The following is a 14,730-nucleotide window of genomic DNA, read 5'->3' on the forward strand; positions in this document are numbered from 1 at the left end:
AATTTTACATATCTCTAGATTAGGATAGTCACAACCAGGCATGATTTAGACTATCATCCTGATGATATTATTGGCTAGACCTTTCTGTTACTTTCCCTTTGGAAGTGGGTATGTGCAGAAGGGATGCAAACACATATTTGTGAACAAGAGGACATACTGTACTAGTTTGTATGATTGATGCCAGGTGTTACTTTATTTGGTGAGGGTTGATTTTACATTCCCAAGAGAGTGACATTAAGTTTGGCCATGTGACTTGCATTGGCCAATGAAATGTGAGCTCAGGAGACACATCCTCCCTTAAGCAGAAATTTCACAAGCCACGGTGTGGTGCTGCCATTTCTCTTCTACCTCTGGATAACGTCAGCAATGTCAAGAGTGCTGGAATGGGGACCCCAATTGGTGATCTTGTAAAATGAAGAAAATAAACCTCATTTGGTATAAGCCTCTGAGATACAGGGATTGCTATTTTAATGTAGCATCATTTATTGAAAGGCATCTGATGTAACTAGTCTGCACCATGTTTATATAACCAGAGGCACACCATATTTCTGAATGTAATTTTTAAATAAGTAAGTATATGTAAAATCTCCACTAAATGTTTTTAAAACTCGGGACAAGTATAAAAATCTACATCCCAACATCATCATCATCATCATTATTATTATTATTATTATTATTATTACTGGCATGGGCAGGTACCAGGAATCAAACCTGGGTCTCCAGCATGGCAGTGAGAATCCTACCTGCTGAGCCACCATTGAACTGCCCCCAACATTATTTTTAATGACCTTTTTCAAGATAATTTACAAGTTGAAGAGACATTTGCAAGACTACATGAGTTAACACTGAACGAGGACAATGACAGAAAACATATGTTGCCAGTCATCTAAACTCATTGTAAAATAAGGTAGGACATCTCAGTGAGTACAGAATCAAACTCATAAATATACAGGATTTTTATATAATAAAAGAATATTTCAAACTAACATGAAAATGAAAGAATGATTAACAAATAGTCATTGAGGAGTTGGCTAATATGTTTGATAGCGGCTTTAATTCAAGAGGGGTAAATGGAGAAAATAAAAGGAGGATGCTATCTATAGATGGGTTAACAAAGACACTGAGGAAAGGAATGGCAGCAGTCCATGTGTAACAAGGGTGGGTTATTCTAAACATACTCTGAGAGAAAAGTTAGGCTTTGAAAATCTCCATAACTGTGCATTGTGGTACACTGACAGTATGAAAGAGAGAAAGGAGAGCCACATGAGTGTTGAAACTGTAAAACTCATCCAATGCTTATCCAATTATCTCACATCATATTGAAGAACACTTTATATTAAACTTTTAGCCCCATTTCTCCAAGATATATGCTTTTCCTTATTGCCCCACAGAACGTGTTTTATCCCTTATCCCCATCAGGGTGTTCCTCTCGGGCCTTAGCAGTATAATGTAGCACTTGGGAGCAAAGATGCAGCCCAGGAGCCCAGCACTGGAGGCCAAGATGGAAAAGACCTCCACAGCCACCATGACCTTCCCTTTGGAGCTGTGGAAGACAGGAAGGAAGGTGACCCAGACACTGCAGAATCCCAGCATGCTGCAGGTCAGGAGCTTGGCTTCATTGAAGGCATCAGGCAGGTTCCTGGCCAAGAAAGCCAAAGTGAAGCTCCCCAGGGCCAAAGTGCCCAGGAATCCCAGGACACAGTAGAAGGCAGTGACAGAGCCCTTATTACATTCAATGATGCTGCTGCCATGCTCGAAATGAGTGTCTCTGTCAAGAAAGGGGGGAGAAGTTCCCAACCAGAGTCCACAGAGAGTCAGCTGGATCAGGGAACAGGTGGGAATGACAGAGTTTGGGGCCCCTGAGACCAACCACTGCCTCATCCTTCTTCCCAGAGTCGTAGCCTTGAAGGCCAGAATCACAGTGAGAGTTTTAGCTAAAACTGTGAAAACAGCCACTGTAAATACAACTCCAAATGCCACTTGTTGGAGGATGCAGGTGGCCGTGTTCAGATGGCCAATGAAGTCCAAGGAGCAAAGGAAGCAAAGGAGGAGGGAGATGAGCAGGATGTAGTTCAGAGTCTGGTTGTTGGCCCTGACTATGGGAGTATCTCGGTGTTTGACAAAGATCCCCAGGACCACAGCAGTGAGGAGAGAGATGCAGAGAGCTGTGCAGGCCAGAGCTGCCCCCACAGGGTCTCCACAAGCCAGGAAGGACACGGCCTTCTGCAGGCAGCGATCTCTCTCAGAATTTGGGTAGTGACAGTCCAGACACTTGAAACACTGATCCATATCTGTTGAGAAATGAATGATGTCAATGTCTCTGATTGGGACATGTTCAATTCTTTATGTACCCCCAGGTTTTGCAATTTGGTTTAAAATGTTCTCCTTAAAACTAGTTAGCTAACAAATACAGGCTACTGAGCAAGAAACATTTTTAAATTAAAGTAAACAACTTTATTCTTTTTATGGAAACACAAATTATATTTATTCTGATTGTGTGTTCTCTCTGCTGCATTTTTTTCACATCATTACACCACTGTATCAGTCTGCTTATTTATTCTGATTGTGTGTTCTCTCTGATGCATTTTTTCACATCATAAAACCACTGTATCAGCCTGTTCGTATTATCATTCTCTTCTCTGTGTCATATATTGAATTTATTATTTCAACACCCAAAGCATTTTAAAACATTTTTTATTGTGAAATATATCATATATGCATAAAAGTGATAAATTTCAAAATGCAGTTTAACAAATAGTTACAGAGCAAATTTTAAAGTATGGTGTGGGTTACAGTTCCACGATTTCACATACTTCTTTCCAGCTGTTAAAATACACTAGAGACTAAAAAGAACCATCCATATAGTGATCTAGTAGTAACAGTTATTTGTTAAATCCTATCTTCTCTGTTAAACAACTCTTTTTTCTCATTTGATCCTTTTCCCAATCTTCAGGGATATTTGGGCAATGACTATTTTAAGTTCTTCAAAAAGGGGTGTCAACATTATGAGATAAGAGGATGCAACTAACTAATGCTCTTGGAGAGACTAGTGTCTCTGGGTTTCAAAGTTTATCTGACATAGGGACAATCTGGAAGTTTTAAGTTTCTGAAGAATAAACTTAGTGACAAAACTTTTATTGAGCCTTATGTAGATTCTGGGGTATTCTTTAGGGTTTTCAGGAGTACTGCTTGTTGGGCCTTGGCATATCATGGCAATTAGCAATATCTAGCTGAAGCTTGCATAAGAGAAAACTCCATTATAGTCCCTTGACTCTATTTGAAGTCTCTTAGCCACTGATACCTTACTTTGTTATATTTCTTTCTCCCTTTTTGGTCAAGTAAGCATTGTCAATCCCAAGGAGCCAAGGCTAGGCTCATCTTTTGGAGTCATGTACCATGTTGCCAGGGAGATTTATACCCAAGAAGTGATGGCCCATCTAGAAGGGAGGTTAATGACTTCACTTGCAGAGTTTGCCTTAGAAAGTGTGAGGCCACATCTGAGCAACAAAAGAAGTTCTCTGAAGTGACTCTTAGGTATAATTATAGGTAGGCTTATCTTCCCCATGACAGAAATACGTTTCATCAGAACCAGCACCTCAAGATTGAGGGCTTGGCTTATTAACTTGGGAGTTCCTAATGTACGCAAGAGTTTCAGGAGTTTCCCATATGCGGAAGTTTAATACTTCCATATTTTTTCTTTAGCCCCTCAAGGGACTTTGTCAATGCCTTTTAATTATATGCCCAAAATACTCTGAAATGTATCAGGATAATACATTAAGCTATATAGAATTGCAAGATCTCATTTCCAGTCCTAGGCTCAGAGTTTAGGTTGTTTAAATGAACTGGCCAGACAGGTTGAGTTAGATAATATACTACAGAAAATTTTAAGTTTTAGACAAAATAAACAGCTCTTCCTTTGGTCTCATACAGTAGGTGAAGTTTTAAAATAAAGACAATGTTATCCTTTACGCTGTATTCTGATTTTCCTTCGTCCCAACTTCATTCTTATCTCTAATTGAAATCTGATCTCTTTTTCTGTTTCTTTTACAGTTGCTATATGGAGCAATGCTGACTTTCAGCACTACAGAACTGCAATTCTTTGTCTTAGGTGTCACACAGTTACTCAAAGTTCCAGGGAAATACCAGGTTATACACATAGAGCACAGCATATCAGAATTTATAAATAAGATTGATGCTCAGGAATAAATGTGATTGCTGTAACAACTTACAACCTAGGCCCTAATCTTTTTATAAATATTTTCCAAAAGAGACCACACAATATTTATCATTTTGTTTCTGGCTTGTTTGCTCAAGATTCATTCACCTTGTTGCACGTCTCAGGACTTCATTTTTTCACATCATTAAACAACCATATCAGCCAGTGTCTATTATCATTACCTTCTCTGTGCCAAATCTTGGATTCATTATTTCAACAACCAAAGCCCTTTTTTTTTTGCAAGATATAGAAGTGGTCAAGTCTAGATACTTTCACTTAAAGAGCTTCAAAATGACTATATTTATGGTGCATGAAATATTCTTAAATTCTCTTTGTTTTAACTTGTTCCATGTTTTTCTAATGTTAATTACTCACTCCTGTATCACAGCAGTAAGCTGAGTCTTTAGTTATTTTTTATCCAATCAACACCAGTTATATATCAGTAATATTTCTTAAAATGAAGTCTAACCATTTTACTCCTTTAACTAAGTAACACAATGATTGTTCTTAATCTGTAGGAAAATGCCCAAACTCATAATAGGCTAAAAAATACCATTTTCAGTCTCAGTTCCACCCTCAACTGACCTCATCTTTTCACATTCATGAGTTCAATGCAAACCTACATGCAATTCTCAAGGCATTTTACACCCCTAGACTGGCATGCCTGCGTGCCGACTTCTCTTCTGCCTCTCCAAGCTTCTTGTCATTCATTGTAGTCAGGAAATTCATACCCTAAGTATTAATTTGCTAAAGCTGCCAGAAAGCAATACATGAGAAATGGAATGACTTTTGAAGAGAGAATTTAATGTTACCATTTATGGTTCTAAGGCCATAAGTATGTCCTAACTAAGGCATCCAGAGAAAGATACCTTGGCTCAAGGAAGGGGAATCTGGGAAGGCATGTGGCTGGCATCTGCTGGTCTTGGTTCCCAGTTCTGTTGCTTTCAGCTTCTGAGGCCAGTGGTTTCCTCTCTAAACATCTGAGGGCCTTCACTTAGCTCTTCTGGGATATAACTCTGGGTTCTTGCTTGCTTATCATCTCATGGAAAGGCACATTATGACATCTGCTGGGCTCTGCCCATGCCTAGGCATCTGCTTTCTCTGTCAGCACTCCAACCATCTCCAAACATCCATGTCTCTGTCAGCTCTGAAGAAATAGTTCTCCAAGCATCTGCATCTGAGCTTTCTCCAAAATGTTCCCCTTTTAAAGGACTTCAGTAAACTAATCAAGACCCACCTAAAATGGGTGGGTCACATCTCCATCTAACCAAAAGGCCATAGGCACAGTTGGGCAGGCTGCATCTTGGTGGAGAGACTCTAACCAAACAGTCACATCCACAACTGGGAGCATCATGTTTCCATGGAGGTAATCTAATCAGAATTTCTGTGCTGCAATGTTGAATCATGATTAAAAGAAATGGCTCACCCCACAAGATTGGATCAGGATTAAGACATGGCTTTTCTGGGGTACATAATAGTTTCAAACCAGCACACCTATAATAACAAATTCTACTTGGGTCATCTCACCTGGGAAGTACACTGTACCTGTTTGGTTTAGCACCTCTGTGCTCTCAGAGCACCCTTCTCACATCTCTATGAACTTTTTGTACCTTGTTGTGATTTTCTACTTATTTACCTCCTTGTATTATTAAGAATGATAAATGACAGCCTGGTTTAGTTCAATGAGAAGATATGAATGATTTAGAAAAAGTTCAAACTGTATTTTATCTCCTTGTAGGCATGTGATCTTATTTATTTCAATCAGTAGTAAAAGGGTGTTGATGATGAAGTCCTCCCCCTTTGGATGTAATGTGGGGTGAACGAAAGTCAATGCAATGGACCTTTAGCATCTTTCATCTCTGAATAAACAACTGTTATATGTAGCACGACTTTTCCATACCTAGGGCAGGTCACAGAGTAGGGTATTTAAGTTTTCTCTTTTCTTTTTCAATAAAAGAATGAACAACTTCCTGCATTTACAAAAAGTAAGACACTAAGAAAGTCACATTTTCACCTTCCCAAAGTACAGATTTTCAAGCTTCATTGACACTAATATTTCTGTGTTTCAGTCTATTATTTAAGCTTTCTGGCTAATACTCTGAGCACCATATATAAATAAAAAGTCTCAAAACTTTGTGTTTATTTAGATTTGCGAAGAGTTACATTTTTATGTGGTCAAACATATTTTTAAATTTCATTGGTAATTTTTGCCATTGACTTATTCTTGGGGAATTGTCACTAAAGAAATTTGATTGATATCCACTTTCTTTTGTTTCTTGGTATATTGATGTTTTAAATGGGGGGAAACTGATATGAAATAGAAAAAAGAAGGGAAAGTAGCATAAGAATGTTAGTTTCTCTGATACTTGTGATATGGAAACCTGAATCCTTTCAAATGTAGTCATGTTTATAAGTGCAACGCTCAATATGTTGAGAGTCAACGATGATAGGTTAAAGTTTTCAGTTAGGCTGTTAAAAGTTCTGGCATAAAGTTATCCTGGCTGCATTACTCTGTATTTTGGGGGGAAACTGCCCTTGAATGTACTGTTTTCAAGGTTAATGGTAATTAAATATTTAACAAAAATTTTTGATAATTAGAAAACCTAATATATTTTGTAAAGTCCTAGTGACAAAAAGAAAAGAAAGAAACCTAGTGTATATTTTCCTTTTAACATTTGGCTAACAGAGATGAATATATAAATGAATTTTGTCCCAATGAACAAACTGTTTTCCTTCCAACAGTGAGCACCTAGTTGAGTGGTTGATGGAGTTCACTAAGTTACTTAACTTCTTGTTATTTCAATTTCCTCATCTAGAAAACAGGAATCATAATAGAATCTACAAACTGGATTGTGAGACTCGAAAGAGTCACAATATGTAAAGCACTGGAAATAATGCCTGACACAGATCAAGTGCTGACTAAACAGCTGATGTTATTATTCCTTCTGTTACCCATTAATTTATTACGTGTCATTAAACCTGAGGATCTCTGTACAACATTAGGACTCTGTCTACTTTCTGTTATATCTCATTTCTTAATTATTCAATGTTTTTAAAGTATATTTTAACATATGTAATTTTAAGCCTTCAATTTTAATGTTGTTTGTCAAATGCTTGAATTTTTTCTGATTAATATTCTGATTAATTGGCACAAGTGTCATAATGGTCATTGTTATTTCCACATGAAATAATTTGTCTTACAGATTCATTTACCAATATTTGTTATCTTTAAAGTTGAGACACTTTCAATCAGTGAAGTCAACCTTAAATAGCACAATGATACTCAATATTTCTTTTCCTACTAGACATGGATACTTCCTATGACTATAATATTAGATATATTAATTAGTGTTGCAGCACTAACTGGGATCTTTTTCTACACTATTATAAATGATTATTGACTACTTATAATAGTTGCTAAGTTTTTGTAATGATTTTTTTTATCTCACAACATTGTTAAGTTGTATTATTAATTCTAATAAATTCACATTTTGGTTTCTTGGTAGACAATCATATTACCCATCAATATTGTTAATTTTCTTTATTTTTTATACTGATTATTTACTTTCTCAATTCTTACTGCTTTAAGCATAAAATTTTAAGCCTTACAAAAGGCTTAAAAAATCTTACAAAATTGTATTAAATAATAATGGTAAAATGAACATCATTATCTATTACTACCCTTTCAGAACAATATTACAATCATCTTTAATTAAATTTCCCTTTATAATAACCTTTTTATGAGAAAGTATCAGAAATGGTATTTCCCCCATCTTAGTTTCCTAAGACTGCAGTAACAATGTACCCACAAACTGGATGGTTTAAAACAACAGAAATTGGTTGACTCACAGCTAGAAGCCAGAAGTCTAAAATCAAGTGTTCAGACATGCCCTACTTCCTCTAACACCTGTAGGGAAGAATGTGTTCCCTGCTTCTCTCCTAACTCTGGTGGTTTGTCTGCTATCCTTGGGCTTCAGTCTCTGCCTCTGTCATCACATGGCTCTCTTCTCTCTCTGTGTCCAGATTCCCTCTTCCTATAAGGACATGTGTTGGTTTGAAAAGATGTATGTCCCCTAGAAAAGCCATGTTTTAATCTAAATCCCATTTCATAATGTCAGAATAATCTCTATTCAATACTGTATGTTTGAAACTGTAATCAGATCATCTCTGTGGAGATGTAACTCAATCAAGAGTGGTTGTTAAGCTGGATTGAGGGAAATGTGTCTCCACCCATTTGAGTGGTTCTTGATTAGTTTCTGAAGTCCTATAGAAGACATAAATTTTTGAGAATGAAAGAGATTCAGAGAAAGCAGAGAATGCTACAGCACCATGAAGCAGAGAGTTCAAGAGACAGTGACCTTTGGAGATGAAGAAGGAAAATGCCTCCCAGGGAGTTTCATGTAACCACAAGCCAGGAGAGAAAGCTAGCAGATGACACTGTGTTCACCATGTGGCCTTTCAGCTGAGAGAGAAGCCCCTACTGCATTCGCCATGTGCCTTCTTACTTGAGAGAGAAACCCTGAACTGCATCGGCCTTCTTGAACCAAGGTATCTTTCCCTGGATGGATGCCTTTGATTGGACATTTCTATAGACTTGTTTTAATTGGGACATTTTCTCGGCCTTAAAACTGCAAACTAGCAACTTATTAAATTCCCCTTTTTAAAAGCAATTCCACTTCTGGTATATTGCATTCTGGTAGCTAGCAAACCAGAACAGATTTTGGTACCAGGAGTGGGGTGCTGCTGCTGTATGAAAATACCAAACATGTTGGAATGGCTTTTTAAATGGATAAGGGGAAGATTTTGGAGGAACTGAGAAGAAAATGATGGAGAAGTCCTGGAGTGCTTGAAGAGACTGTTGGTGTAAACCACTGTCAATCTGGACAAAGGGGGACGCAAAAGGGACATATTGGAGTTTGCAGAGTGAGAACCATGGAAGCTCAGGTTTGAAGCCAAGAAACCTCAGCCAAGAGAGGGAACCTACCCATATACATGGAGAGGGTGAGTTTACCCTGAAGGGCAAGGATGAGTCTCCCACCTCATTGCAGTGAAAGAGTAGTGCAGCCTCAGGCCTCGGAGAAGATACAGCACGCTCCTTGGGGGACTGGGGAGAGCCTGGCTGCACCACATGGAGGGGTTGAGCATGTACCCCAGAAATGGCAGAGAGCCCAGGTGTGGCTCTGATGCTTGGAGAGAGTTGAGCCAAGGAAAAGTTGGTCTCCTTAATGTCCCCAACGTTGATTTGGAAAGAGGCAGGCCACTCCATAGGCCCTTGGAAAGGGTGGGACTGCCATTTTGTAAAGCTGAAGGATAAATGACTTTCAGACTTTGAAATCCAATGGTCTTTGCCCTGTAGGTTTTCAAAACTGTTTGGGTCTTGTGACCTCTGTGTTCCTTCCAATTTCTCCCTATGGAAATGACAACTTGTATCCTGTGAATGTCCTCCTTTGTATATTGGCTCCAGATAACTTGTTTTGAGATTCATAGGTCCACAGCCAGAAGAGAATTTTTTGCACCTTAATATTGTTTAAGGTGATGCATGTAGTTGCCAAGCTGACAAGGGGTGGACATGTGGTAGTTAGATTCTGTTGTCAACTTGGCCAAGTGAAGGTACCTAGTTCTGTTGCTGTGGATATGAGCCAATGGTATGTGAGCCTCATCTGTTACTTATTACATCTGCAGTCAGCTAAGAGGTGTGCCTGCTGTAATGAATGATGTTTGATTTAATTGGCTGGTGCTTAAATGAGAGAGCTCAATTTAGCACAGCCCAAGCAGCTCAGCATACCTCATCTCAGCACTCACAGCTCAGCCCAGTCCTTTGGAGATGCAGAAAGAAATCACCTCCAGAAAAGTTGTTGGGACCCAGAGGCCTGGAGAGAAGGCCAGCAGAGATCACCCTGTGCCTTCCCATGTAAGAAAAACCCTCAGTTGAAAATTAGCTGCCTTTCCTCTGAAGAACTAACAAAATAAATTCCCTTTTATTAAAAGCCAATCTGCCTCTGGTGTGTTGCATTCTGACAGCTAGCAAACTAGAACAGGACACCAGTCATATTGGAATAAAGGCCCAGCCTAGTACAGTTTGGCCTCACCTTGACTAATATTATCCTCAAATACTCTCTTTCCAAATAAATCACATTCACAGTACAGGGTTTAGGATTTGACCTTGTCTTTCAGGAGACAAACTTAAACCCACAAGACCATCCAATTATTTTTATATTATCTTACTATAACTCTTCAGACATGAACCTTCTTCCAGATTACATTGAACACCTAGAGTAAAAATATTTAGTAGTTTTTCAGGTGTTCTAGTTTGCAAGCTGCCGGAATGTGATATACCAGAAATACCAGCTTTAATAAAGGGAATTTAATAACTTACAAGTTTACACTTCTAAGCCTATGGAAATGTCCAAACTAAGGCATCCAGGGAAAGATACCTCAATTGAAGAAAGGCTGATACACCTGGAACACCTCTGTCAGCCGAAAGGCATGCTCATCCCTTGCTGGTCCCTTGCTCCTGGGATCCATTGCTTTCAGCCTCTCTTCCTGTGGGGATTCCTCACTTTGCTTCTTTGGGACTAGCTTTCTGTTTTTGGCTTCCCTTGGCTGTCTCTGGGGTTTGGGTTGCTTAACATCTCATGGCAATGTCTGCTGGTTCCAAGCCTCTCCAAACATCTGTGTCTCTGTTCTCCACGTGTTGGCTGTGCTCTGAAGTTTCTGTCAGCTCTTAGGCTTCTGCTATTTCTATCCTTTTCCTAGGCTCTCTCTTCAAAATGTTTCCTTTTTTAAGGATTCCAGTAAGCTAATCAAGACCCACCTGAAATGGTAGAATCACATCTACATCTAATCAAAGTTAATACCCACAGTTGGGTGTGTCACATCTTCCTGGAGGAAATCTAATCAAAAGATTCCAATCTTCAGTATTGAGTCAGGATTAAAAGAAATGGTTACTCCTACAAGATTGGATCAGGATTAAAACATGGCTTTTCTGGGGTACATAATATCTTCAAACTAGTGCATTAGGGGTTTCAATACTGTTTCATCCACTTCTGAATGGTCTTGGTGAAAATCACAGCTTTTCGATTTTGTGTTTCTTGAACTTTTGTACTGTTCAGAAATTTGGCACAACATTAAATAATAAGAAGAAGAATACTAAATCTTTTTTATTCTAGCAAATGTAATTGTGGGTGTTCCATAAAATTGGTGGCTTAAAGCAATACAAATTTATCTTCCAACAGTCTGGAGGTCTGAGTTTCTAAATCAGTATCACTAAAATCAGGCATGGGCAGAGTCATTCTCCCTCTGAGGTTCTAGGGGAGAATCCATTCCTTGCTTTCCTGGCTTCTGATGACTGCCAGCCATTTTTGCCTGTGGCTACATTTCTCCAATATCTACCTCCATGATCACATTGTCACCTGCTCTTCTGTATGTATCACATTTCCCTCTGCCTCTCATAGAGACTGACTGGATTTAGAGCCCACCATGAATCCAGGAAAATCTCCACACTTCAAGATCTTTAATTAAGTCACATCTGCAAAGTCCTTTTTTCCTTATAATTTAATATATACAGGTTTCAGATATTAGGAGCTGACATCTTTGGGAGCCACAGTTCAGCTTGCAGCAATTGGTTATCTGCTCATTATTGTTTTACTGTCCTTTTACAACAATGCTACCTATTACCTAACTGATCATGTGTCCACACCATTTTAAAATTTCATGTCAGTTCTTCTAATACAACAAGAGAAAATGAAATGCACTTGTATGATCTTTAGGAAGATTTTTTTTCCTTCACTAATCTGAAATGCTTATCCGTCAGAATATAACTCAAATACAGTCTCTGGAAGAATTCCCTGAATTCTTTAAGCAAATTAAAAAATAGTCCCATTTTTCTAAATTGATTTTGGGGCCTTAGAGAAAAATTTTGACCCGTGAAGTTTTTTTTTTATTATTAATTTAAAAAAATGAACTAACACAACATTTAGAAATCATTCCATTCTACATATGCAATCAGTAATTCTTTCACAGTGGAACTTTTACTGTGGTGATTATCTGTGGCAATACCGTAGGATGATTTAACTATAATTTTGCCTCTCTTACTTTTCTGTGAACTAGAAGAGGGTAAGAACAATTATTGAAGGCAGCACAATTACATTAAGCATTTTGTTGAGTATCTAAAACAAAGTAGCAGTACAGCATTTTCTCATTTTCTTTTATCAATTACATCATTTCATATTCACTCATTTAGTAATTTTAAGAATCTGTTTGTAAATATCTACTGTGGTCAAATAGGGTACAAAAAGCTTGGGAGAGGCAAAGATTTTAAAAATCCCTTAGATATGATTAGGAGAAGATGAAAAACTGTTCCATGATGGAGGCAAACACATGTCAAAAGGGATGTCCTTGAAAAAATACCTGATGTGTGACTAAAATACAGGGAGGAATAAACCAGAAGGAAGCAAAACGTCATTTGAAGGGCTTAGGGAGTTGATCACCATGATGAAATTCTTGAACAATTGAGTGAGTAACTGAATCTAAGGCCCTATTTCAGATATTTTTTTCTTGGACAAATGAAGGTAAGTAGGTGAGAGAAAGATGTGGGGGAGGTATTCTGTAACTGTACCTGTTTCATTAGAAATCTCATTTCCAGGGCAGGGGGTACACTGAAAGCAAGACAGCCTTTCCTTCTTGAGGGGTTTTCCAGAATCCAGGTTTGCAACTTTTGCTGCATACAGAATGGGGCGTCTGTAGAAAATCACAGGACAAATATTAATAGTACACATTAAGTATTTTCTTGTTTTGTTGACAATCAACAAAATTCACTTAAAACTGCATTTACTTAGTTAATTGGAAGGACATACAAACTTTTTGATACTACATACGTATTGGGAAATACGTGTTTGATGCTATTTGTTTTCTTTGTTCACTGTCCAGTTTTTAAGGAAAATTATTCAAATTACAAAACTAGTTATATCCATATATGTGACTCTTTTAAGGTGTTATAGGAGGTACAGAATCTCATCACAGACATGTTTCCAAATTATTTATGTGCAGTTGTGTAAGTTCAGCATTGAAACTCTTACCAACCTACCTCTTTAAAACCGGTGGCCCACTCCATCACCTCTTCATTTATGGAAAAACCTTGACCATGTGGATCCTGTGTAGCAAACTGTCCTACTTTCACCTGTAACCCAATTCCATGAGGAAAATTCACGTAGTTGAGAATATCATATGTGGCCTCAGAGATTCTTTTGTCATGCAAAGATATCTGCTCACCAGCACTATTGTTAAAATGGACATTCTTCAGAACGGAGTGGAGCTACAAAAGATGCATAATTATGTGAATTAGTGCCTGGGTTTGAGAACACCTGAATTGGATTCATATAATTGAAACTTGTTTGATATGACTTAGTAAACATCTCTAATCTCTTTAATCCATGTTCTCAGCAGTATAAAAAAATCATTCACATAAAGCTCATGTTGAACTCCATATCATATTAGTATACATCCTTGAATGATGGATTAAGGACGGGAAGATCAAAATATTTTCTTGTTCAATGATTCAGACAAATATTGGTTACATTCAATCCAGCCACAAACATTTGAAACATTCAGAGTTTCAGTCTCAGTTGCAAATTTTATGTAACAATATTTGTTGCCTAAATTGTTGCAGAATTAAACATGATATTCTTTAAATTCTCCACCATAACAACTAACACTGTAAAGACACTAAGGTGCTCCCATCCCTAAGGCCATTTAATGGCACCATGTGCTACAAACAGATACACTTAAGATTGGAAAGATTTTGATGGACATTTGTTACACAGACTATTGCTTTAGATTCAAAGCTGACTGTATTGCATTACTAGCATTTGCACCTTCTTCTTCATAAGCATTTTTATATAAGCAGCTTGAAACCAACCAGATGGGGTTCAAGTCCCTCTTTAGACAGGCAAAGATCACAAGAGTTTCTCAATCGTTGGAGCAAGTAACATAAAGTATGCTATTTGGCTTGAGGTATTGTTGGCTCCTATATTACATTTATGAATATGCATGTAAATAGGCTCAATATATGTACTGGGTCAATGAAGCCAGATTAATCTAAAATTCTACCTGCCAAGGATGAAACTTGAATTTATTTCTTCTTCCAATGGATTGACTTTCCACTGACTGAAGCAGCATTCCATGCAGAGATTGGGCCAGAGCATACACAGCATTATAGACATAGTAACTTCATTCAGACATGGTTGTGTCAAACTGGTGCAAAGGCAGAGAATCCAAGGAGGCATTTGGTACACAGGCTTCCAGCTTATCACAGTCAGATTCAGAAACTGAACAACCAAAATATATAAACCATAATTTGCTGAGATAAAAGTCTTCTGGGTATTTGGAAGGGTTTACTGTCTAGAGAAAGTGTTGAAAACCAGGGATCTCACTGTGGTGGTGAGAAAATGATAGCATCCCATGGAATGTATCAAGTATGGAAAATCTCTCCCTGGTGGTAAAATCCCATTGTGATG

At 37.9% G+C, this 14,730-nt stretch overlaps 2 protein-coding genes across 2 annotated transcripts in view; one reads left to right on the forward strand and one right to left on the reverse strand.

Annotated features, from left to right (window-relative positions):
• The window catches only part of LOC143667193 (uncharacterized), a 68,341-nt gene that overhangs the window by 13,850 nt on the left and 39,761 nt on the right, over nt 1–14,730 (forward strand). The gene's annotated exons all lie outside the window — the stretch shown is intronic.
• LOC143666716 (vomeronasal type-2 receptor 116-like) lies at nt 1,297–2,289 on the reverse strand. The gene has a single exon (XM_077140303.1). It carries the CDS (start codon nt 2,287–2,289, stop codon nt 1,378–1,380), a length of 912 nt encoding a protein of 303 aa, XP_076996418.1. The 3' UTR covers nt 1,297–1,377.

Source organism: Tamandua tetradactyla, chromosome 23, assembly GCF_023851605.1.
Source record: "Tamandua tetradactyla isolate mTamTet1 chromosome 23, mTamTet1.pri, whole genome shotgun sequence".
Taxonomy (NCBI): domain Eukaryota; kingdom Metazoa; phylum Chordata; class Mammalia; order Pilosa; family Myrmecophagidae; genus Tamandua; species Tamandua tetradactyla.